Here is an 11,958-nt window from a genome sequence, read left to right as displayed (position 1 = left end):
GCAGGAGCGAGGTAGGTGATATAGGCAGCGAAACAGGTGCCACGTCGGCCATCCTACATCGGCTAGCGGCACCAGCTCAGCCTGGGCACCATCAGGCCGACAACGCATACACGACGGGCGCGTCGCAGCGCCTTGCGGCTCAGCCCGGCCTCGCGAAGACGACCATGACTAGCACGACGATGACCAACACTAGCACGACGTGTGGTCGGGCCAACAGGTCCGGCCACAGGCACGACCACGGTCTGGAACGACAACGTGCGCGCGTGGTGGCTGTGGCTCAGGCTGACAAATGATGAACGATGACGAGCACAAAATTTAAAGCAATGCGAAAACTGCTAATTACTTTGCCTAAAGTACGACCACTTGAATTTGTCGATAGTTCTTGCTACCCGATTCCAAACAAGACACTCGTTATGCTCAAAGAGTAACTAGAGAAAAAGATAAGCGAGTGCCAAGGTGAGCTCGTCGCACAGCGCGCCGGTTCACGAACAGAGCACCAAACATAGTTCTTCGTTTGTTCTAAGGAGTTTCGAGCAATTCTTGAGGTAACCCCGCTACGTCAGACCATCCTATGAACCACTCCACGCTAAAGTACTCACCATGGTGTAAATAACGGTACAAGAATATAAAGCTAGTGTTTAAGAAATTTAACTAGAATTTAAATGCTAACATGTCATCGTCTATCGTCATCTTGGAAATTTTAAGGTTTAGGTTATAACTAGCGGTCATTAGCACTTTTGTCTTATTTTATAGAAGGTCTAAACCTTGTTAATCTCAACTTAACAAATATATCATGCAATAATCCATACTCTATACTAATTCATAGAGACAAAATATTTAAGCACTATTTGATTATTTCGCTAATATAATTCATAAAAAATGGTATCCTAACTATTACTCAACTTCTTGCCGATTCACGAAAATTCTAGTTTAAATTTTTGGATTCTATTTATGAGCTATCAAATATACTATTGAACAACCTTTACTCACCAAAACAAAAATTACATTCTCAACTACTAACTTGCACTTTAAATTTTATTTAAGTTATAAATATAAGTTATATTTTATTTTGTTTATAAAAACTATTTTCATGCTTAATCCAACAGAATAAGCCATTCGCTATTTACTTGCTAGAATCATTATCTGACATTTTAAATACTTTTACACACTAAGTGAATTAACTCAAATATTTAGTTTAATCCATCAAAGTGAACCACCCAAGACTCACTCATCATTCCATGTGTGTTTTAAAACCCAAAAAATTATTGACTGATTTCTCTTAGGTCTAACCTAGGTGCTAAGTGAGCTCGTAACACTAGAGATGTTACACATGGGTCTCCTAGACGATATATCGAATCTGATACACAATCAATACAAAATAACAGAGCACATGATGTAGGGTTTTACGTCATGCTGACGCACTGAACCTGTATAAATCTTATGTCTTGTGTCTCTGTTACCGTCTGGTTCGTATCACGCGCACCTCCACCGATTCATTTACTACCGTGGGTATACTCCTCGGTAGACTGCCGACTAGATTTCGTCGACATCGAGAGAGAGGAAGCGAGTCCAGGGTGACAGAGAGAGGGAGCAAGGGGCATAGGCACGCTACCGGCGGCTGCAGGCTAGCTTGGGCCTCGACCGAGACAGAGCAAGGAGGGAGCACTTGGGCTCGCTCGGCCCACACGGGGAGTGAGGGGAAGGAGGGAAGAGCAGGCCGGCTTTGGGAAGGGTCTAAGGGGGAAGGAGTGAGGCCGGACTAGAGCAGGTTGTGGCACAGAAGGGGAGCTCTTTTCCTTTTTCCAAATTGTTTTTACTAATACTTTTTCAAATAGGTTTTGAATTTATTTGAACCTTGAACCAAAACCAAATTCAAATATTATTTCAGATATACTTTTCAATTCAAATTAAAATGGATAATTTTGGTAAGCTTTTTCAAAAATAAACTTTTACAAGGGCTCTTTTAAATTCTTTTATTTTATCTTTTTCTTTTTTTTGTTTCAAAGTCATTTTCAAATTTATTTTCAAAGGCAATTCAAACTATTTTGAATTTTAATCAAAATTAGTCAACCAAATAAATCAAATGCACCGGCATGAATACACCATCAATGTTGCTAAGCTCTATGATAAATTTTAATTTAATAAAAATTATTATTTTTCTATGTTCCATGAGCATAAAAATAGGAAATTAAATTAATTTAGCTCTATTTTCAAGTAAGCAAATTTTAGGGCGTTACACTTTTCAATCTCGCAGACACGACTGACGACCCCGCAAAGCGTAAAACCCTCGGTCGCGGCAATGGCCGCCTCCGCCTCCGCCTCCGCCTCCCCGCCGCGCCGCCGCCACAGCCACCGCGATGACATCTCCCCGCGCCGCCGCAAGCGCCGCGCGTCCCCGTCCCCGTCCCCACCCCGCTCGCCATCCCCCGGCGTCGACGCGGACCGCCGTCGCAGATCTAGGGCTTCACCGCCCGATTCCGACCGCCGCGGCCGCCGCCGTGACGCCAAGCTCTCAGAGGAGAAGGAGAACGGCCACGCCAAGCCCGGAAGGGATGAGGACGGCGACAACCGCCCTCCCCGGCGCGACAGGGTTTCAGATGGGGAGGATGGTGTCGAACGCCGGAGGATGCGCGATAGGGTTTCCGACGATGAGAAGGAGGAAGGCCGTCGGCGCAGGCGGGCTAGGGATGCGGATGACGACCCGGACGACCGCCGTGGCAAGCGAGACCGGGAGAGGGAGAGGGACAGCCGGCGCCACCGCCGCCGGAGCCCTAGCTCGGAGTCAGGGTCCTCACCCGACGACCGTCGCCACCGCCGCCGGCGCCGAGACGAGGGCTCCAGTCGGCGGGATGACCGTAGGCGAAGGGAGGACGACGGAGACGAGCGCCGGAGAAGCCCTGTGAAGAGGGAGCCGACCCCGCCACTGCCTCCACCACCACCGCTGCTTCCGGAGATGATCCCTGGCCGCACGGGTGGGATCTACATCCCGCCTTTCCGCATGGCGCAGATGATGCGTGATGTGGAGGACAAGTCGAGCCCTGAGTATCAGCGCCTCACCTGGGATGCTCTCAAGAAGAGCATCAATGGGCTGGTGAATAAGGTGAATGCGACCAATATCAAGAATATAGTGCCGGAGCTCTTTGCAGAGAACCTTGTTCGTGGGCGGGGGCTCTTCTGTCAGTCTTGCATCAAGTCACAGATGGCCTCACCTGGGTTCACTGATGTATTAGCTGCGCTAGTTGCGGTTGTGAATACCAAGTTCCCTGAGATTGGGCGGTTGCTTCTTGTTCGTGTTGTGCTCCAGCTGAAGAGGGCATATAAGCGAAATGACAAGGTGAGCTTGTCTTCATTTTCCTTAGCTCAAGAAGAATTAATACTTTTTTACCTTTTGGTTTAAGAATGACTCATTTATTTAGAATTTACAAATGCTGGGGTCTAGTTGCATTCCAAGGTGATTTCATAGAACTAATTTAGCTTAATGTAAGGTTTCTTACCTAATCCTGATCAAGATCTTTGCAATTGTTTCAACTCATTTACAAAATGGGCTATGCCATTTATATTAGTCTGGAAAACAAAATTGGCTACTTAAGTCTGCAGCGAAGCAGAACTATTTGTACCAATAGGTCTGCTGTTCTGTTGTTACGAAGTGTTGTAGTTAGGCTCATGAAAATTTTTGCACAACACTTTACATTGCTTTCCATTTGTATTAGAACACATGAACTGGATCGATGCAGGTTTGGAAAGTTACATAGGGTATACCTTCTACTTGGATTCTGGTTTCAAATCAAATAAAAGAACTAACGGAAGTTGCTGTTTCTACCTGGGTCCTATATGCACTGGCGTCTGCTGTTTATGTACATAGGATGAATTGTTGCTTACATTTAGGATGCTTAATATTTGAGTATGAAGAATTACATACTTTATTGTTAGTTTCTGCATATATTTCTTACTAAAGTTCTCCTTTACTTGCAGCCTCAATTGCTTGCGGCAACCAAATTCATTGCGCACTTGGTAAATCAGGTGGTGGCACATGAGCTTGTGGCGCTGGAGCTTCTTACTGTACTCCTGGAAAATCCAACTGATGATAGTGTTGAGGTACATAGCTTGGACCTTATGTACTTTTTGACTTTTTTTAATCTTGTTAACAATTAACAACTTACTCATTTCTGGAATATGTGTATGTCAATGATAGGTTGCTGTGGGGTTTGTCAAAGAGTGTGGGGCAATGCTGCAGGACTTGTCTCCTCAAGGGCTTCATGGTGAGCTATTTCAAACAGTGCTCTGAGTATGGCTTGCTAAACTTGTTAGCTTTTGGTGATGCAGAATGGTTTTCTCAACACACATTTTATACCATCGGCATTCATTTATGGATTTTCAAATTGTTTGAGTCTCTAATGTAGTATGGTCTCGTGGTTAATTCTAAAATACTTGGATACCATGATGATGGTTAGGTCAATCATGTGATTATCTGGGTTTTGGTAGAATGTAGAAACCTCGTTTTAACTTTGTATAAGATGCATTATTGTGGACCAATGGTGAACGACTAGATGTTCAGCCTTAGTTTTGGATGCTCTGGAGAAGAAAAGTTTTGATGCGTAAGTACAATTATTTAATTTATGCTGCTATATGAATTGAATTGAATCTGGCAACATTATCCTCTGTGCTAGTTGCCTAATTAAGTAAGATGGAAACTTGTGTATATACGTTAGCTATGTGACATGAAGGTTGCTTTTAAAGGTACAAACTACTGTTAGCCACCATAAGTAAACGGTCAAAAATTTTCTGAATTGTTCTAGACATCTCGATTGTGTAATACTCCCTCCGGTCCAGTTTATAAGGCACAGTCAGACATGACATGGTCTCCCAAATTACAATTTGGACATTCATTTATTGTTGTTTTTTTATGGTTATAAATTTATGATCATTGGCAGTATATTTGATTTATTATCTAACTATATCAAGTTTGTATTAAAATTACTGGCCAAATTATTGGTTCAAGATTGTGAAGTTTGAATCTTGATATGCATGTGCAAACTGGACCGGAGGGTGTATTCCTTCGAGCCGATGCATATAATCTTTCCATTAACTATATGCATATATTATTTTAGTGTGTGTACAGTCAACTATTTATGTTCTGGCTAATATATTTCTCCATTAAAAACTGGATGAGACATACAAAAGATGATATAGTGGACTTGTTTGGGTTGTAATTGAAGCTTGTTATTTTTTCTTTATGTTTGTCACTCATTATAAGACGGATTGATGTTTAGTTTTCTGTTCTCTTTTGAATACTGTGTCCAAAAATATTTATTTTTTATTCGAGGGTGAATGCTATGTTTGGCATTAAATGTGATTAGTGATTATTTATTTATAAATGCTGAAACACTTACTCAGCCTTAATTTGACCTTATTGATCCCACGCTGTTAGTTTTGTTCTCTCTCCTATTTCTTGTTCCATTCACAAAGTATTTACCTGTTGATCAATTCATGCAGCTATTTTTGAAAGATTTCGAGGCATTCTTCATGAAGGAGAAATAGACAAGAGAGTGCAGTTTCTTATTGAAGGCCTTTTTGCAATCAGAAAGGCTAAATTCCAGGTAAAGTTACACTTGTGGTCATGGTTTTTGAGGTGCTGTGGTGTCCTGTTGTGCTGGGGATACGGCTGTACGCCTAGGCTCCTTCTAGGCGACACCTAGGTGATATGGCGTAACTAAAACCTTGTGTCATCCTGTGGCACCTGGGGTATGCCTCAATGCCTAGGCGACGCCTCAAAAACCATGCTCCTGATTTAGAAAAGGCTCGAAGTTGAGAAGCCTGGTGTTTTTTGTGTTGCATGTTCAATTGAATGTTCTGACATGATTTTTGTTCCATTTATGTAGGGTTTCCCAGCCATCCGTCCAGAGCTGGATCTAGTGGAGCAGGAGGACCAGTTTACACATGAGATATCCCTTGAAGATGACCTAGACCCTGAGACCAATCTAAGTAAGGTTTTGCTGCATAGATATTCCTCTATGCTACATTGATAATATGGACTTTCTGACTGGAGAGTGGAGATCCAGTTGTGTGTAATGTAATGCTGACCTCTCTTTAATTGCAGATGTTTTCTGGGCAAACCCCAATTTTGTTGAAGATGAGAAGGCATATGAGAATCTAAAGAGAAGCATCCTGGGAGCAGAGTCTTCTGAAGATGAAGAAGGATCAGATGCTGCTTCTGATGATGATGAAGATGAGGAAGAATCCGATGAAGAGGATGAGGAACAAATGGAGATAAGGGATAGAACAGAGACGAATCTTGTGAATCTTAGAAGAACAATATATTTGACTATTATGTCCAGTGTTGATTTTGAAGAAGCTGGGCACAAGCTTATGAAAATTAAGCTTGAGCCCGGTCAAGAGGTAAGCATCAGAAGCCCTTCTTGATTTCATATGATTCTGATTTCTGATATTGATTTTGATATCTAATATTGATTTATGTTTGTTTGTTGAGGTGTTTCTTGCTTGCTTGTTTGTCTTTGGTTCCCTTTTCCTTTTTGATAGTAAGCTGCCACAGTTTAGAAACTTACATTCTGTATTTTCTTCTAGTACCACTATTCTTTTTTACACTGATTTAAACTTTCATACTCCTCCTTAAGTTTTGCTGATTATCTTTTTTTTGGACTAATTTATCTTGACAAATTTTTCCCATAGCTATGTTTGAGTAAAGCTTGCTTTAGATTAAACCTAATACTTCAATACTCACCATTTTATAGAGGTTAGATATGTTGTGAAAAGTGACCACTCGTTTGGTCACCGCCTACAGCCTCAATGTCTGATTCAATGGTAATTAGAAAGATAACTCTTCACCTTCATGGACTCCTTTTTATCATTGGTTTAGCCGAGCTAGTTTTGGTAATTTCACAAGATACCGTTTTCTGATAAATTGGTCTGCAGTCTTTACTTCTGAGCATTTCATTACATGCTATGCACTTTGTAACCTCAAGAGATTAGATTAATTGTAGTAACTGATCTGTCCAGAAGAGCAGAAAACTAGTTTTGAAAATTCTGAGGATACATGTGAAATGTATTCATGACTTGACATTAATTGATAGTTGATGCATTGCTAGTAACAGACGTATTGTAACAAATACTAATATTGTGTGCAGCAGTGCAGTGCGTAACCTACATTAAGATTATCTTTCTGGTTTTGATCTGGTTTTTGTTGTTCCACCTGTCACAAAATATGAAAATATTTCAACTAGCTGTGGCCTTCAAGAAAAAATTTAAATAAAGCAAACGTCCATTGTTTTCGTTAAGATTAAGTCCACTTTTGGCCCCTCAACTATTGGGTTCGTCTAATTTTGATCCTCAGCTACAAAACCGTCTAATGCTAGTACCCCAAATGTCAAAATCGTTCACTTTTAGCACCTGGGCGCGGGTGAGGCTGTTTTGTCCAACGTAGAGCGGTTTTGTCCATCTCAGTAACACGTGGGGCCCACACGTCATCGACTAACCCCTCCCTCTCCATCCTCACGGCCACTCCCCCGACGCCTCCTCTCTCCGCGCGCAGCGGGGCGGGCGCTGCTCCCTCGCGCGGCTCCCTCGCGGGCTCTGCTCCGGGCCGCGCTGGTGCTGCTCCATGCCACGCACGCGGGCATGGCCCGCCTCGTCGCGTCGCTCCACCTCCCGGGGGGCGCGACCTGGCTGGACGAGTACATGGACGAGGCGTCGTGGCTCTGCGACGCGTGCCGCGCGCTACGGCTCGGGAGGCGCTGGCGCTGCGCCTCAGCGAGGGCGTCCCCACCGACGCCAAGCTGGGCGGCTTCAACGGCTTCCGCGGCGTGCTGTGCGCCACCCGGATGCTCACCTCCTTCCTGCTCACGCTCCTCTCGTGGGGCGTGCTCCACTACTGGCCCGCCCCGAACGCGGGCGCCGGGGACTGCGCCACCTACTTTTGCACGCCGTTCGTGTCGGCGCTGGCCCGTGCGCAGCAGCGCGCCGCGGCGGTGGCCGGCAGGTCTGTGGCCGCTCCCGCGCTCACGCCCAGCGGCGGTGCCGGGGTGATGATGCCGCAGGTCCGTGGCCGCTCCCGTGCTCGCGGCCCGGCGGCAGCGCCGGGGTGATGATGCACGGGTTCCGGCACGCGCGGCGGCGGTGGAGGAGGCCAAGGATGCCGTCTAGCGCGGCGGCGACGTGGCGGCAGCCGCGGTGGAGGTGGAACTGCGCGCGGGCGCGCTCCAGGCCGCGTGCGAGGACGTGCTGGCGCTCATCGATGACCTGTTCGACGAGGTGGTGGAGGCCAGGAAGAAGCTGCTGGACCTCTGCTTGGGTCATCCCCGCCGCTGTGGCATCTCACCACCGCCCGCGCCCGCGAGAGGAGTGGAGGCCAGCGCCGCTGCGCCGGAGGGAGCAGCGCCCGCCCCGCTGCGCTCGGAGAGAGGAGGCATCGGGGGAGTGGCCGTGAGGATGGAGAGGGAGGGGTTGTCACGCATGGGCCCCACATGTCACAGATGGACAAAACCGCTCTACGTTGGACAAAACAGCCTCACCCGCGCCCAGGTGCTAAAAGTGAACGGTTTTGACAGTTGGGGTACTAGCATTAGACGGTTTTGTAGTTGAGGGTCAAAATTAGACGAACCCAATAGTTGAGGGGCTAAAAGTGGACTTAATCCTTTTTGTTATTGTCACTAAGCTTGAAACAGATAATATGCACAGAAACAAATAATGCTTAAGGTTAAGTAACTTACTTATAGTTATAAATGTAATGAATCTTTTGTTGGGTTTAGTGTCTTTTCATATGGGGGTGTCGAATGTGGGGCTTTTAATTGCTTTTTCTTTTGTTGTTGACTTGATGCAAAATCTGCAATCTTTACTTGTTTGAGGAGAAATCTGCAATGGCTTGATGCGGAATCTGCAATCTTTACTTTTTTTAGGAGAAATCTGCAAGTATTGTTCCCTGACGAAAATTGTTTGTTTTGTGGCAGATGGAGCTGTGCATTATGCTTCTTGAGTGTTGCAGTCAGGAGAGAACATACCTTCGTTATTATGGGCTGCTAGGACAGCGATTTTGCATGATCAATAAAGTGTACCAAGAAAACTTTGAAAAATGCTTTGTGCAACAATATTCGATGATTCATCGTCTTGAAACAAACAAGTTGAGGAATGTTGCCAAGTTCTTTGCACATTTGTTGGGGACTGATGCGCTCCCTTGGCATGTTTTGGCTTACATCAGGTTGACAGAGGAAGACACGACATCATCTTCTCGAATTTTTATAAAAATTCTATTCCAAGTATGTTTGCAAAGATTCTGCTTTCAAGCCATAGCTATTTATCATTATTTGTATTGTATTAGAATACTGATATGCCTTTTTCCTGATGCAGGAATTATCGGAGCACCTGGGCATACGCCTACTCAATGAGAGGCTGAATGATCCTAACATGCAAGGTTCCTTCGAGTCTATCTTTCCAAAGGATCATCCGAAGAATACAAGGTTCTCGATCAATTTCTTCACGTCCATTGGTCTTGGTGGTATAACGGAAAGCCTGAGGGAGTACTTGAAGAACATGCCGCGCCTAATAATGCAGCAGCAGAAGCCGGAATCATCGGAGTCAGAATCAAGTGGATCTGAATCTGGTTCGGAAAGCTCTAGCGCAGGGTCTAGTTCTGAGTCTGAGTCAGAATCAAGCTCTGATGAGAGTGACAGGAGGCGGAGTAAGAAGAGGAGGAAGAGGACTTGAGAGCACTTCCAAATGTGCTTATTGGAATCACCTATTTGGTTTTGTTCAAATTCAAATGTGCTGCTTCAGTATGCATGTGCAGTATGTGATCTAGCTATTGATGTGTTCCGTTGTATAATCAGAAAGCTGTAACATGTAAGATACTATACTGTCCAAACTTGTACGGGGCAGGTTGGTAGTCCAGCAACAAAGGGCTCACAGAAATCTTAGTTTTTTCCCCACATTTTTCAATGCAGAACAAGTTTTGTCCGCGGGGGATTTGTACCATTCCGACATCACACTGCTAGTTTACATGTTCTGGATCCTGTAGTGTGGTAACTGCTAACTGGTAAGCATCAACTGTGAGTTTTTGGTTTTGATTTTTTTTTCTGCTATCGTTTTTCCCTAGCTGTATATAATCAAAGCTATCTAGACTTGTGACCTTCCCAAAATTTTTTGTTCGCACTGGTACATTCTTTCTTTGAGGTGATTCGGCATTTATTAAATACATACACGTGGCATGTAAATGCTCAAAAATATGGCATTTGCATATTTTTTGTTGTGAATTTAGAGATGCCATATAAGCACATTACAGAAATTGTACAGCCTAAACCCGCCGAAAGTTCTATAGGGCCATTTGTACTTTGGTGAGTATAATGATAGGTCGTTGGGCCATTTGTACTTTGGTGAGTATAATGATAGGTCGTTGACGTGGTCGATGAAGAGGTGGTGGACGGCGTTCTGGTACGCGGATCCCGCACCCTCTAGCCCGAAAGGATAGGGCCTCGGCATGTTCTCCATCGGGGACTCGTAATCGGCTAGGCGTAAGGCGGTAGCAGGGAGTGGTCGGCGTCACACTGTGCGCCTCTCCGGAGTAGCCGTGATCACCAGATCTGAATCTGGCCATCTCGGACGATGTGGCCGAGCAGGTCGCTTGGTCATAGCGGCTTGGCGATCTTGGAGTGCAGGAACTTCATCACTCGCGGTAGACCGATCTAAGATTGACTCCGTGAGAGACAGGCGTTCGGCTAAGCCGTTGGTGACCCTATTGATAGATGCGATCAGATCGTCATTGTCGATGGATCTCCTAACCCAGCGATGAGGCGTCGAGATCGGAGAAGTTATTGCAGATGTTGGCACGATCGGCGCCGGGTGATTCTGCACTGCCTCCACAATCTCACTGACACCGTTAGCGCCGATGACCTAGGTCATGGATCCAACCGTGAAAGTCTGGCCTGGCTCGGGACGAACCATGGAGCTCGAGAAGCGGACCATCTGGCTCACCATGGAATCATCATGCACACCCCCTACCTGGCGCACCATTGTCGATGAAATCTAGTCGGCAGTCTACCGAGGGGTATGCCCATGGTAGTAGATGAATCGGTGGAGATGCGTGTGAGGGAACTAGATGGTGACAGAATGCAAGAGACAACAATTACGCAGGTTTAGACCGTCAGTTTGATGTAATACCCTACATCCTGTGTCTTTGGTGGATTGTATTATGAGGTGAGATGAAATTGAGGGGGGTCCCTACCTGCCTTATATGGCCTCGGGGTAGAGTTTACAGGTCGGTTGTTTCTATCCTGATCAGTTTACATGATAGGAATTACAGAGATTGCGGAATCTAGCATATCCGAACAGATTTTCCTTGATTGCCAAGGATCTTCTCGTAGCCTTACGAGGCACGTCGACCTATGCTCCTCGTGGCGTAGTCTTATGGGCTGGGCCTCCCCTGGCGGCTCGGCCCATGTGCAGCCCTATGGGTATCCGGGGTTATACCCCCACAATGCCGTATACACATCGATAATGATATAGACCAGGCGTCCGGGGCAGCCAAACGCGCCGTTCCACACTCCGCTCCCCCGTACTCGCTCTCCTCGCTCCGCTTGCCCGTTCTCCGGGCTGTCCCCGGGACAGGGACGCCACGCCCGCGCATGTGAGCTCACTGCGCGCCCCAGTCGCCCGTGCTCCCTCTCTCCGTCCCTCGCCCATCCACGACCTCCATGCAACTCCGCGCTCCCCAACGACTCGACTCCTGCTCCTCTCACCAGAGATGAGGACGGCGGCGGCGGCTCCGACGAGGTAGGTCGGTCCTTCTCTGGATCTGATCCCTCCTCCCCCTCCTCCTATGGATCTGAGCCCTCCTCCTCAGGATCCGAGGGACGCGGCGGTGGCTAGGGTTCCGACGAGCTTTGGGGCCCTATTCCTCCTCCCTCCGGTGAGCTCGAGGTGATGGGCCAGGGGCTGTTTTTGTACGCATTTTTC

The 11,958-nt window shown here is 46.3% G+C and overlaps 1 protein-coding gene and 1 pseudogene across 1 annotated transcript; both read left to right on the top strand.

Moving 5' to 3' along the window:
- Nucleotides 1–2,243: 2,243 nt before the first annotated feature.
- Nucleotides 2,244–9,963, top strand: LOC136471469 (uncharacterized). The gene is made up of 8 exons (XM_066469200.1): nt 2,244–3,334; nt 3,973–4,095; nt 4,193–4,259; nt 5,494–5,597; nt 5,880–5,982; nt 6,098–6,396; nt 8,961–9,266; nt 9,358–9,963. The coding sequence occupies exons 1-8, from the start codon at nt 2,300–2,302 to the stop codon at nt 9,712–9,714; spliced, it is 2,394 nt and encodes a 797-aa protein (XP_066325297.1). The 5' UTR covers nt 2,244–2,299; the 3' UTR covers nt 9,715–9,963.
- On the top strand, nt 6,805–8,366 carry LOC136475387 (uncharacterized; annotated as a pseudogene).
- Nucleotides 9,964–11,958: the final 1,995 nt, after the last annotated feature.

This window comes from Miscanthus floridulus, chromosome 8, assembly GCF_019320115.1.
Source record: "Miscanthus floridulus cultivar M001 chromosome 8, ASM1932011v1, whole genome shotgun sequence".
NCBI lineage: Eukaryota > Viridiplantae > Streptophyta > Magnoliopsida > Poales > Poaceae > Miscanthus > Miscanthus floridulus.
This window is presented reverse-complemented; position numbering and strand designations above follow the sequence as displayed.